Source organism: Rhinatrema bivittatum, chromosome 11, assembly GCF_901001135.1.
Source record: "Rhinatrema bivittatum chromosome 11, aRhiBiv1.1, whole genome shotgun sequence".
Lineage (NCBI taxonomy): Eukaryota > Metazoa > Chordata > Amphibia > Gymnophiona > Rhinatrematidae > Rhinatrema > Rhinatrema bivittatum.
Genome location: NC_042625.1, coordinates 101,924,941 through 101,949,701, shown reverse-complemented (window position 1 = coordinate 101,949,701; position 24,761 = coordinate 101,924,941). Strand labels below are relative to the sequence as shown.

The 24,761-nt window shown below is 43.3% G+C and overlaps 2 protein-coding genes across 5 annotated transcripts in view; one reads left to right on the top strand and one right to left on the bottom strand.

Annotated features, from left to right (window-relative positions):
• Positions 1–24,761, top strand: part of PPIE (peptidylprolyl isomerase E) — a 154,118-nt gene that overhangs the window by 98,585 nt on the left and 30,772 nt on the right. The gene's annotated exons all lie outside the window — the stretch shown is intronic.
• The window catches only part of MACF1 (microtubule actin crosslinking factor 1), a 513,108-nt gene continuing 494,159 nt past the window's right edge, over positions 5,813–24,761 (bottom strand). For 3 of the 4 annotated variants that reach the window (XM_029570961.1, XM_029570959.1, XM_029570960.1), the window contains 4 exons: positions 20,794–21,005; positions 9,582–9,677; positions 8,879–8,996; positions 5,813–7,257 (listed from right to left, as the gene is read on the bottom strand). In XM_029570961.1, coding sequence (XP_029426821.1) covers positions 7,010–7,257; positions 8,879–8,996; positions 9,582–9,677; positions 20,794–21,005 — 674 coding nt within the window. In that variant the 3' untranslated portion in view covers positions 5,813–7,009. The remainder of the gene's footprint in view (positions 7,258–8,878; positions 8,997–9,581; positions 9,678–20,793; positions 21,006–24,761) is intronic. The other variant, XM_029570962.1, reaches the window with a different exon arrangement.

The window sequence follows — 24,761 nt, the reverse complement described above, 5'->3', positions numbered from 1 at the left end:
AGACAGGATGGATAACCCTGCCCTTGACAGGGTGCAATGTGGGTGAGCTTCAGGCCTAATTTATCTCCCTGCTCAAGGGTTTGGCTAGTGATTCCATTTGAGGATTGCCTTTCTTCCCCTGAAACTCTTGATGCTGTCCTGCATGGTCAGCTAGGTCTAGTGGTTTGTCTTGCAGGGTCTGTCACAGACCCTGCCATTGTTGCTGATTATTCTTCCAAGTGTTGCTTGGGTGTTTCTGCTCATTGTGCCCATCAGCCAAACATGGGCACGCTTCTGCAGATGCATTCTGTCCTTCAGATGCCAGTGGACCGCTGTTTTTTTTTTCTGGGGAGCTTTCGGGTCCCAGTTGGTTTTCGGTTGTCTTGTAACAATGAAGGAAACTATGCATTCTTTGTCCAAGAGTGCTACTTATCTTTTTCCTGTATCTAGAAGGTTCTAGACCTAATGTCGTTGTCAGGGTTTCCTGATCCGAAACCCTGCCTGTAATTTTTACCATGATGTGAAGTATGTTTCTTGCTGGCACTCATATCACTCCTTTGTCTTAGGCGCCCTGCTATGCATGGGGGTTTTGTGTCTCAGTTGTTTCTATGGTTTTCTCTTTGTAGAACCCAACTCTTCCCACCTAGACCCCATTGTGGGTCGGCTGCTTCACAGGCTAAAGGGAAAGAGTTGGTGCCTTCAGCACTGTGCGGATTTCCCATTTTGTCCTGCTTGGACAGCCTATAGCTTGGGATTCACCCATGTGTGAGGACTATCATCCTGCTTGTCCTCAGAGAAAGCAGAGTTGCTTAACTAACAGGTGTTTCTCTGAGGACAACAGAATGTTGGTCCTTATGAAACCCACCCGCCTCCCCTGGGAGTTGTTTTCTCCATGTATTAGCTATGTCATGGACTGAGGGACTCTGCCTAGGGGGCAGGGTGACCACAGCTGCACATGCTCAGTAGGGCATGTTTGAAAGTTCTAGAATCTTTGAGATCAAAGTTCCAGACCGGGGCTCCATTCGATGATGTCCACCCATGTGTGAGGACTAACATCCTGCTGTCCTTGGAGAACACCTGTTACAGGTAAACAACTCTGCTGTACCTATGAAAGTAATTACTCTCCTGTACCATATTTTCTGTCCAAGCTCCATACTGGAAAGTTGTTACATACAGAACTACCGAACATGAGTAATTCACTAGCTCATATTCAAGTTACTAATCTAGACTGAACACCAAATAATTTATAAGAAAGAAAATTTAAAAAGGGTGTCACAGTGGTGCAAAAAATGCACTATAGATTATGCTTTGTGGATAAGTACCTGACAGATCCCCTACAATTGATCTATTACTTGTATCTCACTCTCAGGGATAAACAGGAGCAGGGGCTTAAAAGGCCTTCTCAAATGTCACTGCCCTGCGTCACACCCTCTCTCTCCACCTGTGTCACTCGAGCGCTGGACATAAGGAATAGGAAGGGCCCGAGTGAGTCACTAAAGGGGACCTGTTAAAAGAGAGCTACTGGCCCTACTCTCGCATACACTGCAGATAGGCAGTGCTAGGATTAGGTACCTGTGCAGGTTCTGGTGGATACCCGGGCCATTGGGGAGCTTTAAATGCAGTTTATTTTTATTAAAAGTAGGTCAGTCACTAGGCTCACAAAAAGAGTGCCTTTATGCCAAATGCTGAGTCAGGGCTATGCCTCAGGAATTGTGGCCCCCTTGATTGGAAACAAGGCGGAGGGCTGGGTTAAAAGATGCTGCCTTGCTTGGTATATGGCGGGCAAAGCCTGATTTTTATCCATTGAAAATCCTAGCTTGAGTACAATTGATTGTTTTGATAATTGTGACATTGTATAAAACTGTGGCCTTTACAGACATCCAGTTTTCAGGCATTAATTCCCTGCCTGCGTGTGGGGAGTGACAGGGCCTATGCACTAGTTCGGCTTCCAGCATTAAAGAGCACACTAGAATCCTTGTGGATAAAAATTCCAAGGATAAAAGGGAAGAGTATAATAGTGAGTATATATAACCACCCACTTGGCCACAATACAGAAACTGCAAAGTGCCAACAGAGATTACACTGGTTAGTAAAATGGGCAAAGACACACAACTGTCCACCTGGCCAAGATGGTGAGATGGACAGTGAAATGCCAATAGAAATTAGGGAAGCTAACCAAATTGGTAGTGCAGTAATAATGGAAGATTTCAATTACCTCAATATTAACTGGGTAAATGTAACATCAGGACATGCTAGAGAGATAAAGTTCCTGGATGGAATAAATGACAGTTTTATGGAGCAATTGGTTCAGGAACCAAATAGAGAGGGAGAAATTTTAGATCTAATTCTCAGTGGAGATTTGGCGAGAGAGGTAACTGTGGTGGGGCCGCTTGGCAATAGTGATCATAATACAATCAAATTTAAATTAATGACTGGAAGGGGGACAGTAAGCTAAATTTTCAAAAGAAAAACTTTGATAAAATGAGAAAAAGAGAAAAAAAACTGAAAGGAGCAGTCACAAAGGTAAAAAGTGTGCAAGAGGCGTGGACATTATTAAAAAATACCATTCTAGAAGCACAGTCCAGATGTATTCCACACATTAAGAAAGGTGGAAGGAAGGCAAAATAATTACCGGCATGGTTAAAAGGGGAGGGGAAAGAAGCTATTTTAGCCAAAAGATCTTCATTCAAAAATTGGAAGAAGGATCCAACAGAAGAAAATAGGATAATGCATAAGCATTGGCAAGTTAAATGTAAGACATTTATAAGACAGGCTAACAGAATTTGAAAAGAAGTTGGCCGTAGAGGCAAAAACTCACAGTAAAAACTTTAAAAAATATATCCAAAGCAGAAAGCCTGCAAGGGAGTCAGTTGGACTGTTAGATTATCGAGGGGTTAAAGGGGCACTTAGAGAAGATAAGGCCTTCGTGGAAAGATTGAACAATTTCTTTGCTTCGGTGTTTACTGAAGAGGATGTCAGGGAGGCACCCGTTCAGATGGACTGAACCAAATCATGGTGAACCTAGAAGATGTGGTAGGCCTGATTGACAAACTGAAGAGTAGTAAATCACCTGGACCAGATGGTATACACCCCAGAGTCCTGAAGGAACTAAAAAATGAAATTTCAGATCTGTTAGTAAAAATTTGTAACCTATCATTAAAATCTTTCAAAAAAGGTTTGGATAACTTCTTGGAGGAGAAGTCCATTAACTGCTATTAATCAAGTTTACTTAGGGAATAGCCACTGCTATTAATTGCATCAGTAGCATGGGATCTTCTTGGTGTTTGAGTAAATGCCAGATTCTTGTGGCCTGGTTTGGTCTCTGTTGGAAACAGGATGCTGGGTTTGATGGACCCTTGGTCTGACCCAGCATGGCAATTTCTTATGTTCTTAAAATCATCCATTGTACCTGAAGACTGGAGGGTGGTTAATATAACCCCAAAATTTAAAAAGGGCTCCAGGGATGATCCAGGAAACTACAGACCAGTTCGCCTGACTTCAATGCCAGGAAAAATAGTGGAAAGTGGTCTAAAGATTAAAATCACAGAACATATAGAAAGACATGGTTTAATGGAACAAAGTCAGCATGGCTTTACCCAGGGCAAGTCTTGCCTCACAAATCTGCTTTATTTTTTTGAAGGGGTTAATAAACATGTGGATAAAGGTGAGCTGGTAGATGTAGTGTATTTGGATTTTCAGAAGGCGTTTGACCAAGTCCCTCATGAGAGGCTTCTACGAAAACTAAAAAGTCATGGGATAGGAGGCGATGTCCTTTCGTGGATTACAAACTGGTTAAAAGACAGGAAACAGAGAGTAGGATTAAATGGTCAATATTCTCAGTGGAAAAGGGTAAACAGTGGAGTGCCTCAGGGATCTGTACTTGGACCGGTGCTTTTCAATATATATATAAATGATCTGGAAAGGAATATGACGAGTGAGGTTATCAAATTTGCAGATGATACAAAATTATTCAGAGTAGTTAAATCACAAGCAGACTGTGATACATTACAGGAGGACCTTGCAAGACTTGAAGATTGGGCATCCAAATGGCAGATGAAATTTAATGTGGACAAGTGCAAGGTGTTGCATATAGGGAAAAGTAACCATTGCTGTAGTTACACGATGTTAGGTTCCATATTAGGCGCTACCACCCAGGAAAAAGATCTAGGTGTCATAGTGGATAATACTTTAAAATCGTCGGCTCAGTGTGCTGCAGCAGTCAAAAAAGCAAATAGAATGTTAGGAATTATTAAGAAGGGAATGGTTAATAGAACGGAAAATGTCATAATGCCTCTGTATCGCTCCATGGTGAGACCGCACCTTGAATACTGTGTACAATTCTTTTCGCCGCATCTCAAAAAATATATAGTTGCGATGGAGAAGGTACAGAGAAGGGCGACCAAAATGATAAAGGGGATGGAACAGCTCCCCTATGAGGAAAGACTAAAGAGGTTAGGGCTGTTCAGCTTGGAGACGAGTTGACTGAGGGGGGATATGATAGAGGTGTTTAAGATCATGAGAGGTCTTGAACGAGTAGATGTGACTCGGTTATTTTCACTTTCGAATAATAGAAGGACTAGGGGGCACTCCATGAAGTTAGCAAGTAGCACATTTAAGACTAATCGGAGAAAATTCTTTTTCACTCAACGCACAATAAAGCGCTGGAATTTGTTGCCAGAGGATGTGGTTAGTGCAGTTTGTGTAGCTGGGTTCAAAAAAGGTTTGGATAAGTTCTTGGAGGAGAAGTCCATTAATGGCTATTAATCAAGTTTACTTAAGGAATAGCCACTGCTATTAATAGCATCAGTAGCATGGGATCTTCTTAGTGTTGGGTACTTGCCAGGTTCTTGTGGCCTGGGTTTGGCCTCTGTTAGAAACAGGATGCTGGGCTTGATGGACCCTTGGTCTGACCCAGCATGGCAATTTCTTATGTTCTTATATCCCCTATGAGGAAAGGCTGAAGAGGTTAGGGCTGTTCAGCTTGGAGAAGAGACGGCTGAGGGGGGATATGATAGAGGTCTTTAAGATCATGAGAGGTCTAGAACGGGTAGATGTGAAGTTAGCATGGGGCACATTTAAAACTAATCGGAGAAAGTTCTTTTTCACTCAACGCACAATAAAGCGCTGGAATTTGTTGCCAGAGGATGTGGTTAGTGCAGTTTGTGTAGCTGGGTTCAAAAAAGGATTGGATAAGTTCTTGGAGGAGAAGTCCATTACCTGCTATTAAGTTCACTTAGAGAATAGCCACTGCCATTAGCAATGGTTACATGGAATAGACTTAGTGTTTGGGTACTTGCCAGGTTCTTGTGGCCTGGATTGGCCACTGTTGGAAACAGGATGCTGGGCTTGATGGACCCTTGGTCTGACCCAGTCTGGCATTTTCTTATGTTGTTCTTATGTTCTTATGGGTGCTTGTGAGCTGAACTGGCCACTGTCGGATACAGAATGCTGGGCTTAATGGATCTTAGACTGACCAGCAGAGCACTTCTTATGTTCTTAGTGCTTCACACACGTACTGTAGTTTGATTGAGGTAACCTAAAATATTGCAAACATACTAAATAGTCTGATAGAGAATGTAAGCAAATATATAGTAAACTTAACAACAAAAGTTACCCTCACAATTAATGTGTGACAGAACAAAGTTCCATCTGATAATTTCTCCAGCAGGCACTTAAAGTGATTGTAGGGGCCCTTGCACAAAATGAGAAGGCAGAGTGTAAAGATTCTGTACAATGACCATGGCTAATCTCATATCCAGGAAACCTTCTATCCCCATTTGTGCTAGTGCTCGGACAATCTTGAAGTTTAGCGAAAGGTACAGGTAAGAACAAATGAATATTACTGCAAGCAATTTTAATACAAAATGTTTTTCTGAAACATATCATTGGTACAGCTTCAATTTCAGCCTCAAATAAATTGAGAATCACACAGCAACAAGGTCAGCGCTAAATAGTAACAATACTTAATAAATACAAGAACTTAGACACAGTCTTTTCCCCCAACATGGTCAGTTTTATCAGTTGATTTTATCTCAAAAGAAAAGCAGCATACAAAAGTGAGAGTCAACTCTGCTAGCAAGTGTGCTGGTGAGATTAGTGTAAAGAAAGCAGTTTTAAGTGTTTCCAAATCCAGCTTCCAGCTAGGAACAGAATTTATACAATTTACATCTCAGTCCAGTTCAAAGTGGAATGAACATTTAAATAAATAGAAAGAAAATGCTGATAAATAAAATTCTGTAATTGACAATTGCGAGTTAGATACTCAAGTGAAAACGTGTGCAATCAAGCATGGCAGCCACTTTCAAGAATCTGAACCGATTCAGGAAGTGACAACGAGGAACTTCCTGTGACATCACCCCCACACATTACCACTCGTCTAAAAAGGATACCTTTCATAATTCAGCCCAGGAAGCTTGCAGCACATGATTTATCGACTATGTTTTGTTCACCCCTGAATACAGAAGTAGAGCTATAAGTCCTTAAAATCTTAAGCTGAGACATTTCATTATAGTGATTTGTAATTCCTATGAACTCCATTTCATTCTTGTAAAAGCTCAGACTTCAAACAAAAGCAGAGTTGCATTTCACATGAGCTTCTAAGCCTCTGTATGAGGTTCGATGTAGGTCTCGCACTATTGGGAGATCATAAATATCACTTATGTAGCAAGTTATCTTTCTATAGATGCAGTTTTAGGTTATAACCCTAAAAGTGAGAAGCAGTTCCATTCCCTGCACCAAAATCATAATCATATCTTTTCACACTTCATTATTTTAATTTTTCTTTCTCTCTCAAAGCTTTCCTATTTTCCACACCCCAGTCTACATGGAGATTTGCCTGGACTGAAATTTTATGAATATAGCATGAAAATATTAACTTGCAATAAGAAAAAAAAGAAATAAGGCAGCTTCTGAACACAATTGTTCTTTTACACATTGAACAATATCATTCTCCCCTCTTAGAATAAATATACATCCAATGCACGCAGTGTGGTAAAAAGGATTGAAAAAGCTTTCTTCTGTACAGTGAATATTATCTCTTTGGGCCCGGCGTCTTGGCTGGGGTGGCAGTAGTGCATTTCTTGGACATGGTTGGGATTTTGGAAGATCTGGATGTCCCTCTTGGGGAGTGGCCTTGGCAGCCCGTGGCACTGCTCTCGGACGTGTCGGAGCATGCGGACTGTGTTTCTAGCAGGTCAAAGTCCGAGGCATCACTTCCCCGCCGGCTCCCGGCGTGACTGCCAGCGCGACTGCTTGGGCGACTTGTGTTCTTCTTGGCATCTGCCAGTAAAGAAGAAATGAAGTGCAGGTTAGGTGAAAGCAGAGAGAGCAGGATGACAAGGTCACGTGTTTGTGACCTTGAACAGGCCTCTTCTTTTGCCTTTCCCCCTTCCCTCTTTAAAATCTGTACTGTGCTGTTAGTTTTTCAATATAAGAAAATACTCATGTACCTGGTTTCTCTCTCAATTCTTGTAATCCAGCTACCATACCATAAAGGACTCTATGAGGACCACTACTCGTAGGGTCAAGGCATTTCACCAGACTCTCTTTACGGTTTCAGGTCCGTTTTACTTTATATGTATTTTTTTGTAATTTTTACTTAGTGATTTTTCCATCAATTTTCATATATTTTTCCTTTTTCAAACTGATGAAAGCTCCAAACAATCACGTTTAGGATGAAAGTCAATGTACTTACAATGTAATAACACGAAAATGATTTCAGCAGCGATACTCATCTGCGCAGCCCAATGTAATAACCCAGTCACTTTTTCAATCCCACGAATATAATTTCAGCAGTGATACTCATCTGCACTAAGTAAAAATTACTAAAAATTACAAAAAAATACATATAAAGTAAAACGGACCTGAAACCGTAGAGAGAGTCTGGTGAAATACCTTGACCCTACGAGTAGTGGTCCTCATAGAGTCCTTTATGGTATGGTAGCTGGATTACAAGAATTGAGAGAGAAACCAGGTACATGAGTATTTTGCCTGGAGTACATTGCATGTGTGAGAGCCGTTGGGTGTGATTGATATCGGTTAGTTTTTCAATGACATTTGCTGAAACTATAACAAGGAATCCGGAGTGGCTGAAACAGAATACGAAATTCTTCTGCATTAGGACTCTGGGGAGTTATTACGCAGCATTGCAGAACAAGCTAACTTGCTTTTAAGTTGTACGGTTCCCCCTGACAGGCTTCATGCATCCTACATAAGATCTTGCTCTCTTGGAGCCTGTTCTAAACGTTGGAAGTAGTTTTCAATACAATCCCTAACTAAACACCAGTGTGTGTGTACAATAAATGCTAACATATCTGGATTATTCTCTGTCAAGAAGCAGGGCTGAATTAGCCAGGACATGGGTGACTGAAACTCTTCTCCTATAGCTCATAGAGCTACGCAAGTTCCTGCTCGGGCACTGCCTCGTGAGCTCCTGCAGGCACCAGCACCTTTTCTCTCTCCTAAGTTTGGGTAATTGAGCTTTTCTTGTCAGACTTGTTTTCAGTTGCCCTCATTGCCTGACAGACTCTCAGCAGCTAAAAAAGCTAATTGTTCTGACTGCAGCCAGATGTCTCCGAGGATCCAGAGGAGTAAGGCCTGAAAGATGGAGAATCAGTGCAGGTCAGTGAAAAGCTGGAGCCATTCCTCCCTTTCACCTCCCTTTGTGCTAAGTCAAGCAGGAGCTCCTTGGGCAAAGGCTGCCCTCGTAAGGTGCAGACCCCTGGATCTGCCTTCCCTCTAGGGCTAAGTGCACAAGCACCAGGCACCGAGGTTTGAAGCAGCGCCATGCGGCAATGCCAACGTGGGAGTCGATGAGACATTGAGAGTCGATCCCCAGCCTTGCTGATGGGATGGGCAGGCCAGCAAGCAGCGTAAAATGGAAGTATGAGCTATTTCTTACCTGCCCGGCTAGATTTGGCACCTGAGTAGACTTGAAAGGAACTGATGCCAGCATCTCCAGCCAGGGGTGTTCTACTGGAGTGAGGCCTTTTTACCTTGCTTCCTTGAGATGGCGTCACCTTAATGAGAAATGACAAACACCAGACTCTGTCAAACATGAGCAGGAGAACAGCAGAGTGACACCTGTGGCTGGATTTACAGCCTCTGTTCTGCAAGGAGCCCGGATGGGCTCTGTCACTGAAAGCTCGTGGCACCACAGTCTGATGGAGCAGGAAGCCCAAAGGAGCAAATAGTTGGGTCCCAAAGAATGAAAAAGAGTGAGATTTGGAAGTATGAAGGGACTTTTAGCTGTTATGTGAAGACACAAACTAAAAAGCAGTAATAGAAGCAGCAGCAGCAGCAAACTGGACGGTGAAGTTCAGAATCAAACTTATCTTAGCTCAAATCAGCCACGGTAAAACCAAGAAAGAAAGCAGAAGACAGAGACATCATTTCTAGCAGCTCATATCCTGGCTTCAATGCTCAGTCCTATTAGTCTGTTAGTGGCTGTAAGAGCTGGAGATTTTAGTCCTTCCTGGTTAAACAGTACAAGACCCTGCCTTCTCTCTGTCCTTCTCCTGTGTGAGGACAGCCAGAAGCCTGAAAGCGCTGCTTAGATAGCGGAAGCAGGAGCAGATCTCTGCACACTCCCCCCATTACCCTACCTCAATGTCTGAATAATCCAAGTCCCTGACAGGAGTGCCAGCTTTCCTGTTTACCAACCAAGGTTTGTCATAACAGCGAGAAGGCTGTTGTGGAGTCTGTGAAATGGAAATTTGGAAAAGAAGTAAAAAGAAATGGAAGGAGGATGAGGCAGAAATGAACAAAGAGCAAAATGAATGAGAAAATAATCCAAGATGTGAGAAAAGTGCAAACAGAAAAACAATAAATTCGACACCCCCTCCCCTTCAACATCTCCATAAGGAATACAACCCAGTAACTTATACAGGAAGAGAGAGATGCAAACTGTGAAGGAATAAATTCAACACCCCCTCCCCTTCCATATCTCCATAAGGAATACAACACAGTAACGTATACAGGAAAAGAGAGATGCAAACAGTGAAGGAATAAATTCAACACTCCCTCCCCTTCCATATCTCCATAAGGAATACAACACAGTAACGTATACAGGAAGAGAGAGATGCAAACTGTGAAGGAATAAATTCAACACCCCTCCCCTTCCATATCTCCATAAGGAATACAACCCAGTAACTTATACAGGAAGAGAGAGATGCAAACTGTGAAGGAATAAATTCAACACCCCCTCCCCTTCAACATCTCCATAAGGAATACAACCCAGTAACTTATACAGGAAGAGAGAGATGCAAACTGTGAAGGAATAAATTCAACACCCCCTCCCCTTCAACATCTCCATAAGGAATACAACCCAGTAACTTATACAGGAAGAGAGAGATGCAAACTGTGAAGGAATAAATCCAACACCCCCTCCCCTTCCATATCTCCATAAGGAATACAACACAGTAACTTATACAGGAAAAGAGATGCAAACTGTGAAGGAATAAATCCAACACCCCCTCCCCTTCAACATCTCCATAAGGAATACAACCCAGTAACTTATACAGGAAAAGAGAGATGCAAACTGTGAAGGAATAAATTCAACACCCCCTCCCCTTCAACATCTCCATAAGGAATACAACCCAGTAACTTACACAGGAAAAGAGAGATGCAAACTGTGAAGGAATAAATTCAGCACCCCCTCCCCTTCCATATCTCCATAAGGAATACAACCCAGTAACTTACACAGGAAAAGAGAGATGCAAACTGTGAAGGAAAAGGACCTTTACCAAGGGAATTTCAGGAAGTAAAGTAAGACAGTGATTCTTGGATAACTTCAATGCCTGTTTAAACAGAAAACTTCTTATATCCTGATTTATATTTCATTTCTCAAGAATTAGTATTTTAAGTTTTAAAAAGTACTTCCTACCTAACCTCTCCCACAATTAAAAGCTCAAAGCAGGCAGGGTGCTGGGTTTATTTATTTATGTCGTTCCAACAGAAGATCACAACGGTTTATATAAATTGCATAATATTGTATTAACAGGTTCTTAATTTAAGTAAATGGATCTATTTGAATTCTATTGAATAATCAAAACATTCACAGTTAATCTAATATTGATATTTCCTGTTTCAGTTTTGAATACATTTTAGTGAATTATTATTTGCTGTGCTGAGAAGAACTAATATTTCTGGAATAATAATATTCATTAAGTGGTTTATTTGATATTTCTTTACATAAGTTCGTAGGCTTTACTTCTGCTCTTAATTATTGATTTGGGAAGTTCATTCCATAGTTTGGGTCCTGCTGTTGTGAACATTCGTTCTCTTATTTGGGTTAGATGAGTGTTCAAGATTTGAAGGAACGGTAAAAAGATTTTTGTTTTGAGGTCCGAGATCTCTCTGCGGGTTGAAGCTTTTTATTGCTATTCCTGCAGGAATAACTTCCTTCTACTCTTCATAGAGCCCCAGGCAGGCATCACTTTGATATAAAGCATGAACACAGCATAGACAGCTTGAGAGCCTGTCTTCATTAGTTTATTCCTGTTATTACACTGCCGTTCCCAACAAATCAAAGCCCCCTGCAGACACAAGCATGAGAACTGCAGATCATCATCAGAGCCCCAATGCAGGCATCTCACTGATAAACATAAAGCATGAATACAGCACAGATAACTGAAGAGCAGATCTTCAGAGCCCCATGCAGGCATCACACTGATACACAAAGCATGAATACAGCACAGATAGCTGAAGAGCAGATCTTCATCAGAGCCCCAATGCAAGCATCTCACTGATACACAAAGCATGAATACAGCACAGATAACTGAAGAGCAGATCTTCATCAGAGCCCCAATGCATCTCACTGATACACAAAAAGCATGAATACAGCACAGATAACTGAAGAGCAGATCTTCATCAGAGCCCCAATGCAAGCATCTCACTGATACACATAAAGCATGAATACAGCACAGATAACTGAAGAGCAGATCTTCATCAGAACCCCAATGCACACATCACACTGATACACATAAAGCATGAATACAGCACAGATAACTGAAGAGCAGATCTTCATCAGAGCCCCATGCACACATCACACTGATACACATAAAGGATGAATACAGCACAGATAACTGAAGAGCAGATCTTCATCAGAGCCCCATGCAGGCATCACACTGATACACATAAAGCATGAATACAGCACAGATAACTGAAGAGCAGATCTTCATCAGAGCCCCATGCAGGCATCACACTGATACACATAAAGCATGAATACAGCACAGATAACTGAAGAGCAGACCTTCATCAGAGCCCCATGCAGGCATCACACTGATACACATAAAGCATGAATACAGCACAGATAGCTGAAGAGCAGACCTTCATCAGAGCCCCATGCAGGCATCACACTGATACACATAAAGCATGAATACAGCACAGATAACTGAAGAGCAGATCTTCATCAGAGCCCCATTCAGGCATCACACTGATACACATAAAGGATGGATACAGCACAGATAACTGAAGAGCAGATCTTCATCAGAGCCCCATGCACACATCACACTGATACACATAAAGGATGGATACAGCACAGATAACTGAAGAGCAGCTTGTTTTTGAAGGGTAGGTTGCTCAGATGAGGCTTCAAAGTGTTATCAGCTGGCCCGAGTCTCAACCATAGTAGCCTCCAAGCTGTGACTGTCATGGTCCTAATCAAATCACATGAGTCTGCCAGGAAGGCTGCATCTGGCTCCAATCAGGCCAACTCTACTTCCCAACTGGGGCATCTGGATGTTGTTGCACCCATGTCAGTGGGTTTGGGCCACATATCCACCCCCACCGCCCCCCAATGACTCAGAGACCCGTTTGATTCTCCTGTGCACTCTCTTCCACAGAGATTGTGCTCGGCAGTACCCGTCTATCTTATTTATTTATTCACTTTTATAGACCATGGTATAAGTATAGACTATCACAACGGTTACAGTAAGGCACCCAATAAATTACAATATAAAAGTTTAAACTGCCGTTCTAAAACATCCGGTTAGAAAGTAAAATATATTCGTGTTAAAAACAAAAGCAAAGTCTTATATCAGGACCATGCATAAAATCTAAATCATCTACGAGAGGATAATACCAGACACATAAAAATCATAAAGGTAACATTAAAGCTAATGTCAAAGCATTATTCTTACAAGCTGATCATTCTCTCCTCTTCGTTGCAGAGCGCTGGTTTAAAAAGCCATGTTTTTGGCAATCTGTGGTCCCTGACTTGTGTCCGGCGAGCTGATTTTAGTAATAATGCTTTAGTGCATGCTTGGTCCTCAGCTGGAATGATTGAAAGCTTTCTCATAGCTTTTCCCACCCTTCCCTTTCCCTCCCCCCCTACACCTGCCCTGCAAGAGAAGTTCCTAGGCTGAGGGGAAAAGGGACGTCCCACAGTGAGAAGAGCTGGGGGCGACAGGGCCAAGCTCTCTCTTTTTTGCACTCAGTGTGCGCTCAAAATGATGGGCACTTCCTGCCAAAGACTTGCCGAGGTTTCCCCCCTCTTACAGCTCTGAGCGTGCGTACCCTGGCCCCTTCCCCCACTTCCTACAGCCTGATCCACGCAGTCCATCCTTTTCCCCCTCATTAAACAGGGCTGGGCATGGGGGGAAGAAATCAATCTCTGTGCGAGGAGATCTTTACCGTTCGCCCCCTTGGCACTACCTCTAAATCAGTGCTGGAGACAGAATTACGGACACAAGCTCCTGTATTGTGACTTCTCTGTCTCTGTACTTCTGTCATTCAAGTCCAGCAGGCAAAGATTTAAAAACTATAAAACGCAATTATATACAGGAGTAAGACAGAAAAATAGTCCTGGGGGAAGATGAAGGCCTCTGTGACAGTGAATGTGTGTGTGTGAGAGGAGGGGGGGGGGGAGAGAGGGAAGGGGAGAGGGTGTGGGGGAGTGGAGGGGCTGTGAGAAAGGGGAGGGTGAGAGAGCAGGGAGAGGGGGCGAGAGAGAGCCAGGGGGCGAGCAGGAGGATGTGAGGGAGAGCATGGGAGGTGAGAGCGCGGGAGGGGGGAGATGCTTGAATGTGGGTAGCAGAGAGAGGGAGCCTATATGAGGAGATTGTGAAGGAGTGTGTGTGTGTGTGTGTGTGTGAGAGATTGGGAGCGCGTGTGTATGAAAAAGGGATCGTGTGTACGTGAGGATGCTAACGTGTGAAGGGTTTGAGTACGTGTGAGACACGAGCCTGTGTGAGGGTGTATGCGTGAGAGAGAGACATAGGTAGCCTGTGTGAGGATGTATGTGTGAAAGAGAAAGGGAGCCTGTGTGGGTGTGTATGAAAGAGAGTGGACCTTGTATGAGGGGATGTGCGTGTGCGAGAGAGTGAGGGAGCCTGCATAAGGGTGTGTGTGTGTGTGTATTAGAGAGAGGGAACATGTGTGTGTGAGAGAGGGACGGACAGAGGGAGTCTGGGTGAGTGTGTATGCAAAAGAGAGGGACCCTGTATGAGGGGATGTGTGTGTGCGAGAGAGTGAGGGAGCCTGTACAAGTGTGTGTGTATGTGTATTAGAGAGAGGGAACATGTGTGTGTGAGAGAGGGACGGACAGAGGGAGCCTGGGTGGGTGTGTATGCAAAAGAGAGGGACCCTGTATGAGGGGATGTGTGTGTGCGAGAGAGTGAGGGAGCCTGTACAAGTGTGTGTGTATGTGTATTAGAGAGAGGGAACATGTGTGTGTGAGAGAGGGACGGACAGAGGGAGCCTGGGTGGGTGTGTATGCAAGAGAGAGGGACCCTGTATGAGAGGATGTGTGTGTGCGAGAGAGTGAGGGAGCCTGTACAAGTGTGTGTGTATGTGTATTAGAGAGAGGGAGCACATGTGTGAGAGGGAGGGACAGAGGGAGCCTGTGTGGGTGTGTATGCAAGAGAGAGGGACCCTGTATGAGAGGATGTGTGTGTGAGAGAGAGTGAGGGAGCCTGTATGAGGGGGTGTGTATGTGTATTAGAGAGAGGGAACATGTGTGTGTGAGAGAGGGACGGACAGAGGGAGCCTGGGTGGGTGTGTATGCAAAAGAGAGGGACCCTGTATGAGGGGATGTGTGTGTGAGAGAGTGAGGGAGCCTGCATGAGGGTGTGTGTATGTGTATTAGAGAGAGGGAACATGTGTGTGTGAGAGAGGGACGGACAGACAGAGGGAGCCTGGGTGGGTGTGTATGCAAGAGAGAGGGACCCTGTATGAGGGGATGTGTGTGTGCGAGAGAGTGAGGGAGCCTGCATGAGGGTGTGTGTATGTGTATTAGAGAGAGGGAACATGTGTGTGTGAGAGAGGGACGGACAGACAGAGGGAGCCTGGGTGGGTGTGTATGCAAGAGAGAGGGACCCTGTATGAGGGGATGTGTGTGTGCGAGAGAGTGAGGGAGCCTGCATGAGGGGGTGTGTATGTGTATTAGAGAGAGGGAACATGTGTGTGTGAGAGAGGGACGGACAGACAGAGGGAGCCTGGGTGGGTGTGTATGCAAGAGAGAGGGACCCTGTATGAGGGGATGTGTGTGTGCGAGAGAGTGAGGGAGCCTGCATGAGGGGGTGTGTATGTGTATTAGAGAGAGGGAACATGTGTGTGTGAGAGAGGGACGGACAGAGGGAGCCTGGGTGGGTGTGTATGCAAGAGAGAGGGACCCTGTATGAGGGGATGTGTGTGTGAGAGAGAGTGAGGGAGCCTGTATGAGGGTGTGTGTATGTGTATTAGAGAGAGGGAACATGTGTGTGTGAGAGAGGGACGGACAGAGGGAGCCTGTATGAGGGGCAGTACTGAGAACGGGGTCAAACTCTGGGACTGGCAATAGAGTGGAAGGGATTGAGCCTAGAAGTGGAGAGAGAGATACTGGCAGGTGGAGGAGTTGGGGCCTGAGAGGGCAAAGTGGCCAGGGGAGTAGGGAGAGCGAGTGGAAGGGACACTCTTACAGTGAATTTCTAGGCAAATTCTGCTCAAAATATTTATAATTCTGCATCTCTAAGTAATAACTTTTTTTGTATTAATTTAAAATGTAATTACTTAAAGAGGTCATGTAAATTGTGTTATTTTGACCAATATAAAGTTTGCAGAATTCCCCCAGGAGTACAGAAAAATGAAGCAGACCCAAGAGATGAAGAAGTTGATGTAAGTTTGGGATCTGCCAGATACTTGTGACCTGGAGGTTGCTGGACTCCATGGCCCTTGGTCTGAACCAGCAGGGCAGGTTAATCTTCTTATGTTTGAGGAATGCAGCTTCTTTCTTAGAACATGACCCTGTGTTTATTAATACTAAAAGGCTAAGTTTTACTAAAGTTTGGGAATTACCTTTAAGATGGCAGCAGCATTCCTGCTACACTTAAGTCACAGTCGGGCAGATACAGTATGGAGCGCCGGCATTTGGACGCGCGTTTTGGAAGCGCTAGCTTTACCCCTTATTCAGTAAGGGGAGGAAAACGCGCGTCCAACCCCCCGAAACTAATAGCACCACAACATGCAAATGCATGTTGTGGGTGCTATTAGGTATGCGCGCGGGATACAGAAAGGTCGGCGTTAATTTCTCCGGGCACTGGGAAAGTGCACAGAAAAGCAGTTTTTTCTGCTTTTCTGTGCACCCTCCGACTTAATGTCAGGGCGATATTAAGTCGGAGGTCCTGAAAGTTTCAAAAAGTAAAAAAAAAAATAAATTTGAAGTCGATCCACGGCTGTCGGGTCAAAAATCAAACGCTCAATTTTGCCGGCGTCCAGTTTCTGAGTCCGTGGCTGTCAGCAGCTTGAGAACCAACGCCGGCAAAATTGAGCGTCAGCTGTCAAACCCACTGACAGCCGCCGCTCCTTTTGCCTGTTTTTACCGCCAGGCCTCATTTAAATACAGAATCGCGCGCACAAGAGAGTGGCCTGAGCGTTCGCCTGCTCTCCCGCAGACTTTACTGTATCGGCCCGAGTGTAATTAACTTCACTCCACACAGGATTAAACTGGAGGTGCCTCAGAAAAGCTAAGAGTAATGAAGCAATTTAACAGAGCGGATTCAAAAAGCAGCCAGGTTAAGATGTAAGTGATAAAATACTGCCTTTAACTAATTCCGTAGAAGATGATGGCAGAAAGACCATCAACACCAAAAAAAGAAAATTTGCAAAATATTTCTTTTCTGCAGGCAGGGAGATGGAATTAATTCTATACATCCTTGCAAACATTCCCATCCAGCCATGTTTTAATATTTCTTCTCTGCAGGCCTGGTGGCGCAGGGAGATGGAATTAATTCTATACATCCTTGCAAACATTCCCATCCAGCCATGTTTTAATATTTCTTCTCTGCAGGCCCGGTGGCGCAGGGAGATGGAATTAATTCTATACATCCTTGCAAACATTCCCATCCAGCCATGTTTTAATATTTCTTCTCTGCAGGCCCGGTGGCGCAGGGAGATGGAATTAATTCTATACATCCTTGCAAACATTCCCATCCAGCCATGTTTTAATATTTCTTCTCTGCAGGCCCGGTGGCGCAGGGAGATGGAATTAATTCTATACATCCTTGCAAACATTCCCATCCAGCCATGTTTTAATATTTCTTCTCTGCAGGCCTGGTGGCGCAGGGAGATGGAATTAATTCTATACATCCTTGCAAACATTCCCATCCAGCCATGTTTTAATATTTCTTCTCTGCAGGCCTGGTGGCGCAGGGAGATGGAATTAATTCTATACATCCTTGCAAACATTCCCATCCAGCCATGTTTTAATATTTCTTCTCTGCAGGCCTGGTGGCGCAGGGAGATGGAATTAATTCTATACATCCTTGCAAACATTCCCATCCAGCCATGTTTTAATATTTCTTCTCTGCAGGCCCGGTGGCGCAGGGAGATGGAATTAATTCTATACATCCTTGCAAACATTCCCATCCAGCCATGTTTTAATATTTCTTCTCTGCAGGCCCGGTGGCGCAGGGAGATGGAATTAATTCTATACATCCTTGCAAACATTCCCATCCAGCCATGTTTTAAATAATTTAGATTGCTATTTTAAAATTCACTAGTAACATTATGGCTCATAACATGGCTGTCCCCATCCAGGCAGGTGAGAAAGGAAGCGGGCACAGGAAGGAGAGATGCAGTAGAGATACAAAACCATAACTGCTAGTAATCAACAGGGAATAGCCACTGCTTGGGCTGGCATTCGTAGCACAGGATTATTTAATGTTTGGGTACTTGTGACTTGGATTGGTCACCGTTGAAACAGGATACTGGGCTTGCTGGACTCTCGCTCTGTCCCAGGTTGGCATAGTTTATGTTCCTGATCTAGCTGGTGATTGGCAAACCCAGGACTGGCGAGTAGGTATGAAGATTTACAGAGGGAAGACCAAGGAAGGAGCAATATTTGAAATGCTCTCTGTGCAAACGTTCACAGGCAGATTTAGATATTGTGGTTCAGTTCAGAAAGAGCAGGGTAGGCAGAAAGCGGTACTATGTAAAATCTAGCTTGTGGTGAAAGTCTTTATACTGAAACAGCCCTCTCGTCCTGACGTACCTCCCCATTTCCCACCGCCATCTATCATCCATTCACTCCCCTTCCTCTGCTCATTGCAATCCTAGCCCTCTACAACCCCAGTTCTCTCTCCTTTCTTCCCAGCCTGACCCTTGCACCATTCCACATCTCATTCTGTCAGTTCCTACTCAGTTCTTCGGGGTCTGATCTAGCAGCCAAACAAATTCCTCTGGTCCACCAGCCCTGCTGCCCCTTCTCTGCTTATGGCCTCTGGAGCCACAGGGATAAGCACGTCAACAAGTCACCACGTGCCACACAAGTGCACAGTCCACTGTTATGAAGTGTAGGATATTCATAAGAACATGCCATGCTGGGTCAGACCAAGGGTCCATCAAGCCCAGCATCCTGTTTCCAACAGAGGCCAAACCAGGCCATAAGAACCTGGCAATTACCCAAACACTAAGAAGATCCCATGCTACTGATGCAATTAATAGCAGTGGCTATTCCCTAAGTAAAATTGATTAATAGCCATTAATGGACTTCTCCTCCAAGAACTTATCCAAACCTTTTTTAAACCCAGCTACACCAACTGCACTAACCACATCCTCTGGCAACAAATTCCAGAGTTTAATTGTGCGTTGAGTGAAAAAGAACTTTCTCTGATTAGTCTTAAATGTGCCCCATGCTAACTTCATGGAATGCCCCCTAGTCCTTCTATTATCCGAAAGTGTAAATAACCGAGTCACATCTACTCGTTCAAGACCTCTCATGATCTTAAACACCTCTATCATGTCCCCCTCAGCCGTCTCTTCTCCAAGCTGAACAGCTCTAACCTCTTCAGCCTTTCCTCATAGGGGAGCTGTTCCATCCCCTTTATCATTTTGGTTGCCCTTCTCTGTACCTTCTCCATCGCAATTATATCTTTTTTGAGATGCGGCGACCAGAATTGTACACAGTATTCCAGGTGCGGTCTCACCATGGAGCGATACAGAGGCATTATGACATTTTCCGTTCTATTAACCATTCCCTTCCTAATAATTCCTAACATTCTGTTTGCTTTTTTGACTGCTGCAGCACACTGAGCCGACGATTTTAAAGTATTATCCACTATGATGCCCAGATCTTTTTCCTGGGTGGTAGCTCCTAATATCATGTAACTAAAGGCTTTACATTTTATATCACAACAAAACACAACACAGTAAAAGTTAAAGGGTGACCAAAATAAATATACTCTAGAAAAAAGAAGAGAGAAGAGGATGTAATGGAGACATTGAAATATCTGATAAATAAAGCAGAAGTGGAAAGGAAGTTCTAGAGCACAAGGTCATGGCTAGAAGGCTCAAAGAGGGAAGGACTGAGAAGTAAGAAGCAGCAGGAAGAAATATTTCTTCACAGATAAGTCTGTGAATACATTAAACAACCTCCTAGAGGAGACCAAAACAGTAAGAGAATTCAAGCAAGCCCTGAAATGGAGGACAAGCCTAGTGCAGTGGTTCCACCTGAGAGATGACGTCCCCAGGAGTCCCCTGCGTCCTAACAATGGGTGCAGAGCAGAACTAAGACAACTCACCATGCAAAAAAGATATTCTGGTGTCATCTTAATAACAGCATCACAAGCTCCCTCTACTGCCAGGTGCATTGTAAAATAATACAAACCAATCCCACTCTGTACATTTCTATCAAACCTGCCGTATCTTGGCAGCACTAACTCCAAGAAATAAAACAGCAATAGCCCTGCCCATGAAAAGGCAGCAGGTTCACCCCCAGTGCAATATAATATGGAGAAAATACAAGAAATAAGGCTGATACTAATCTCTAGTAAAGCACAGACAGACCTGCCTTCCCCTAATAAGAGACCACAAATTACAAATGTGCAAACAGAACCTGGAAAGGGAACCCCAAGACCAGAAACAAAACCTGGAATGGAAAAGAAACAAAACCTGGAATGGAAACCCCAAGACCAGAAACAAAACCTGGAATATCACTTAACAATAAAAGGGGCTGAAACTTATTGTATGCAAAGAACCATTTCAAGTGATCACAAAAATCTCAGATATTGGTTTACATGAACTCCTAACAGCCACAGCTGGCTATTTAGTCCACCTTCAGACTAAGCGCCTTATTTATTTTGTGTCACAAATTGTCTGTGATGCAGGAATTGTAGAATGAATACATATGCAGAGAGAGGAAGGGATTCCCTGCACAAAGGCTAGACTAGCATGCAGCGTTACCTTGCTTCCACTGGCTGGGGAAGATGGCAGGGATGTACAGCTGTGATTACTCTTTTTTTGTCACAAATTGTCTGTGATGCAGGAATTGTAGAATGAATACATATGCAGAGAGAGGAAGGGATTCCCTTGCACAAAGGCTACACTAGCATGCAGCGTTACCTTGCTTCCACTGGCTGGGGTGGCTGGGGAAGATGGCAGAGATGTACAGCTGTGATTACTCTGACTTGCACTGGAGCTGGATCGCGTTGGGGAAGCTGTTCTAGAGGAGGGCTTTGACCTACGACCACGTGACCTGAACGGTGCCATTCCCTGTGAGACTCCCTCTGGCAGGATGAATTTCTCCCGTAGTTCAAGGTTTGTTCTTCCTCGTGCTAAAAAAGAAAAAAAGTCATTCTTTCTTAAGAAAATGGAGCAGGTTATTCAACATCCAGCAATAACCCTGCTAGTCAGGGCAGTGATCCATTCACGAGGAATTCGGAGACCAACAGGAGGCTGTGCCAATGGCCTAGTGGCTAAGTTATATTCCTGAGCCTGGCATTTGCTGCTTGCCTTGGTTTGAGATGTTATGGAAGAAGTGTCCATCACTCAGAGCTCCATTAAAGGGCAGCTTTGATTAACCTGGAAGCCCAATGAAAAGGAGAAAACTCCTGGACCCAAAATAAGAAAAGAATGAAACCATGAGAAGGTGATCCAAAGTTCTTGTCTAAGGTGCTACTGGAATACATCCAAAAGCAATCCAACGTCTTTATGACGTTTCTCTTTCTGCCTGCCCCCAATGTCCAACAAGGAAGAAACTTCCCTCCATAGACAAGACTATTGCCACAGAGTGGTGCTGACGGGGGATGATAAACTGAAGTCCTCTGTCGATCCATTGCAAGCGCTTGCTCAGCAGAGCTGTGAGGGAGGACGTCATCCACATGTTATGGCTAATTTATCCTGCTATTTACAGAAAACTTGCTAGAACTTTGTTCAGACGACATGGGAATGCAAAACTATTTTAAGTTTTTCGAAGGTTGTAACTGGCTGTCTTTCTAACCCTCTCCCATAGCACTAGAAACATGGTAAGTAGGACGAATGAAGAACACTTAACCGCAGATCTAAACAAAATACAAAATACATTGGTTAATATTGTTTTAGTCACTGAAAAAGTGTGATTACACTGAATTCATGCAGCTCTGCTGAGCATTAACAGCTAGTTACAGAACACATAGGAAGATGATGAAACTGTATGAAGCAATAGGAACATCTTTCATGAAATATATAGAAGCTATTTACATTCTTTCAAGTTATGATAAATTGATGAAAATGAGCAAACCTCTATTAGAGAGTTTTGACTGACACACCATAGTATTTGTATTCAAAGTCATATGTAAATATCTTGATTTTGTAAAAGTTGCTATTGCTTGTGACTTGAAAATTAATTTAAAAACCTTTAAATGCTGACTTTGTAGTAACTTCATTTTGGATTGAGATTTTGTGCAGATTCAATTCTCAACAAACTCAGTCTCGTGTAGGTAAAATCCCCTCTTTATCAGCTCAACATGAACAAAACGCTCATAAGGCAGGAATATATTCAGAAGTAATAAGGAGCAAGGCTGATAAGAAATCTTTTTTTTTTGTATTTTGGGCCCAACAGTTTTTCTCCTTCTCCTTTGGGTTTCCAACTCAATCAGAAAAAGGGTTAGGAAGTGGCCCAGCCAACATAAAATAATAGCAGTCCTTGGCCAAACTCCAGAAATTGTGGCTCTCTCTAGAATCCAGCTAACGTGGACCCTAAAGGCAGTCCCTAGGTGCAGCTGCAACCTCCTCAGGCTCAAGGAACAGAAGATCTGACCCAGGAATCACAGCCAGCAACCATGCTAGCCGGGAAAATCCATTCTCAAGGATGGGGAAAGAGGAACAGAATAAATATGTCACAACCTACCAGAGACTAACAGGCAATTTAAGAGCTAGAATCAGATTGGTTTATTGTAAAGCTGGTATATAAAAAAAAAATCTGTTGCTGGTTATTTCATTTTTACATTTACAGATTGTGCATTTAAAGTACAGTTAGTTATAACTCAACTGACCTACCTGCAAGGCTGTTAGAAACATCAAGCCAGGTACTTGTGACTTGGATTAGCCACTGTTGGAAACAGGATATTGGACTTGATGGACCTTTGGTCTAAGAACATAAGATATGCCATACTGGGTCAGACCAAGAGTCCATAAAATGCAATATATCATGTGTCCAATAGTGGCCAATCAAGTCACAAGTACTTAGCAAGTACCCAAACATTAAATGAATAGACCCAAGCTATCAATTCTTAACATAGAAACATAGAAATGACGGCAGAAGACGACCAAACGGCCCATCCAGTCTGCCCAGCAAGCTTTCACACTTTTGTTTTCCTCTCATACTTATCTGTTTCTCTTGGCTCTTAGTAACCTTTTTTATTCTATTTCCCTTCCACCCCTGCCATTAATGTAGAGAGCAGTGTTGGAACTGCATCTAAGTGAAATAGCTTAATTAGTTAGGGGTATTAACCACCGCAATAAGCAAGCTACACCCATGCTTATCTGTTTATCCAGACTATGTAATTCAGTCCTTGTTGGTTGTTGCCTGAATATAGATCCACCTTTCTTCATCCCCCCCTGCCGTTGAAGCAGAGAGCCATGCTGGCTATGCATTGAAAGTGAGGTATCAGTCTTGCTGCCCGGCCATTTTTATTTATTAATAGCAGTTTATGGACTTCTGCTCTAGGAACTTATCCAAACCTTTTTTAAACCCAGCTACACTAACTGCACTAACCACATCCTCTGGCAACAAATTCCAGAGCTTAATTGTGCATTGAGTGAGAGAGAATTTTCTCCAATTTGTTTTTAAATGAGCTATTTGCTAACTTCATGGAATGCCTCCTAGTCCACGTATTATCCAAAAGAGTAAATAACAGATTCACATTTACCCATTCAGTTTGTATGATTTATCATATCCACCTCAGCCGTCTCTTCTCCAAGCTGAAAAGTCCTAACCTCTTTAGTCTTTCCTCATAGGGGAGCCTTTCCATTCCCCTTTATCATTTTGGTCGCCCTTCTCTGTACCCTCTCCATCACAATTATATCTTTTTTGAGATGCGGCGACCAGAATTGTACACAGTATTCCAGGTGCGGTCTCACTATGGAGCAATATAGAGGCATTATGACATTTTCCGTTTTATTCACCATTCCCTTTCTAATAATTCCCAGCATTCTGTTTGCTTTTTTGACTGCCGCAGCACACTGAGCTGACGATTTCAATGTGTTACCCACTATGACGCCTAGATCTCTTTCTTGGGTTGTAGCACCTAATATGGAACCCAACATTGTGTAATTATAGCAAGGGTTATTTTTCCCTATATGCATCACCTTCACTTATCCACATTAAATTTCATCTGCCATTTGGATGTCCAATCTTCCAGTCTCACAAGGTCTTCCTGCAATTTATCACAATCCCCTTGAGATGTAACTACTCTGCATAATTTTGTGTCATCTGCAAATCTGATCACCTCACTCGTATCTCTTTCCAGATCATTTATATATATATTAAAAAGCACCGGTCCAAGTACAGATCCCTGAGGCACTCCACTGTTTACCCTTTTCCACTGAGAAAATTGTCCATTTAATCCTACTCTCTGTTTCCTGTCTTTTAGCCAGCTTGTAATCCATGAAAGGACATCGCCTCATATTCAATGACTTTTTAATTTTCTTAGAAGCCTCTCATGAGGGACTTTGTCAAATGCCTTCTGAGAATCCAAATACACTACATCCACCGGTTCACCTTTATCCATGTGTTTAGTAACCCCTTCAAAAAAATGTAGATTTGTTAGGCAAGACTTCCCTTGGGTAAATCCATGCTGGCTGCATCCCATTAAATTATGATTATCTAAATGTTCTGTGATTTTGATCTTTAGAATAGTTTCCATGATTTTTCCCAGCACTGAAGTCAGGCTCACTGGTCTGTAGTTTCCTGGATCTCCTCTGGAACCTTTTTTAAATATTGGGGTTACATTGGCCACCCTCCAGTCTTCAGGTACAATGCATGATTTTAATGATAGGTTACAAATTTTTACTAATAGGTCTGAATCGACATCTAGAGCCTGCAGAGAAGG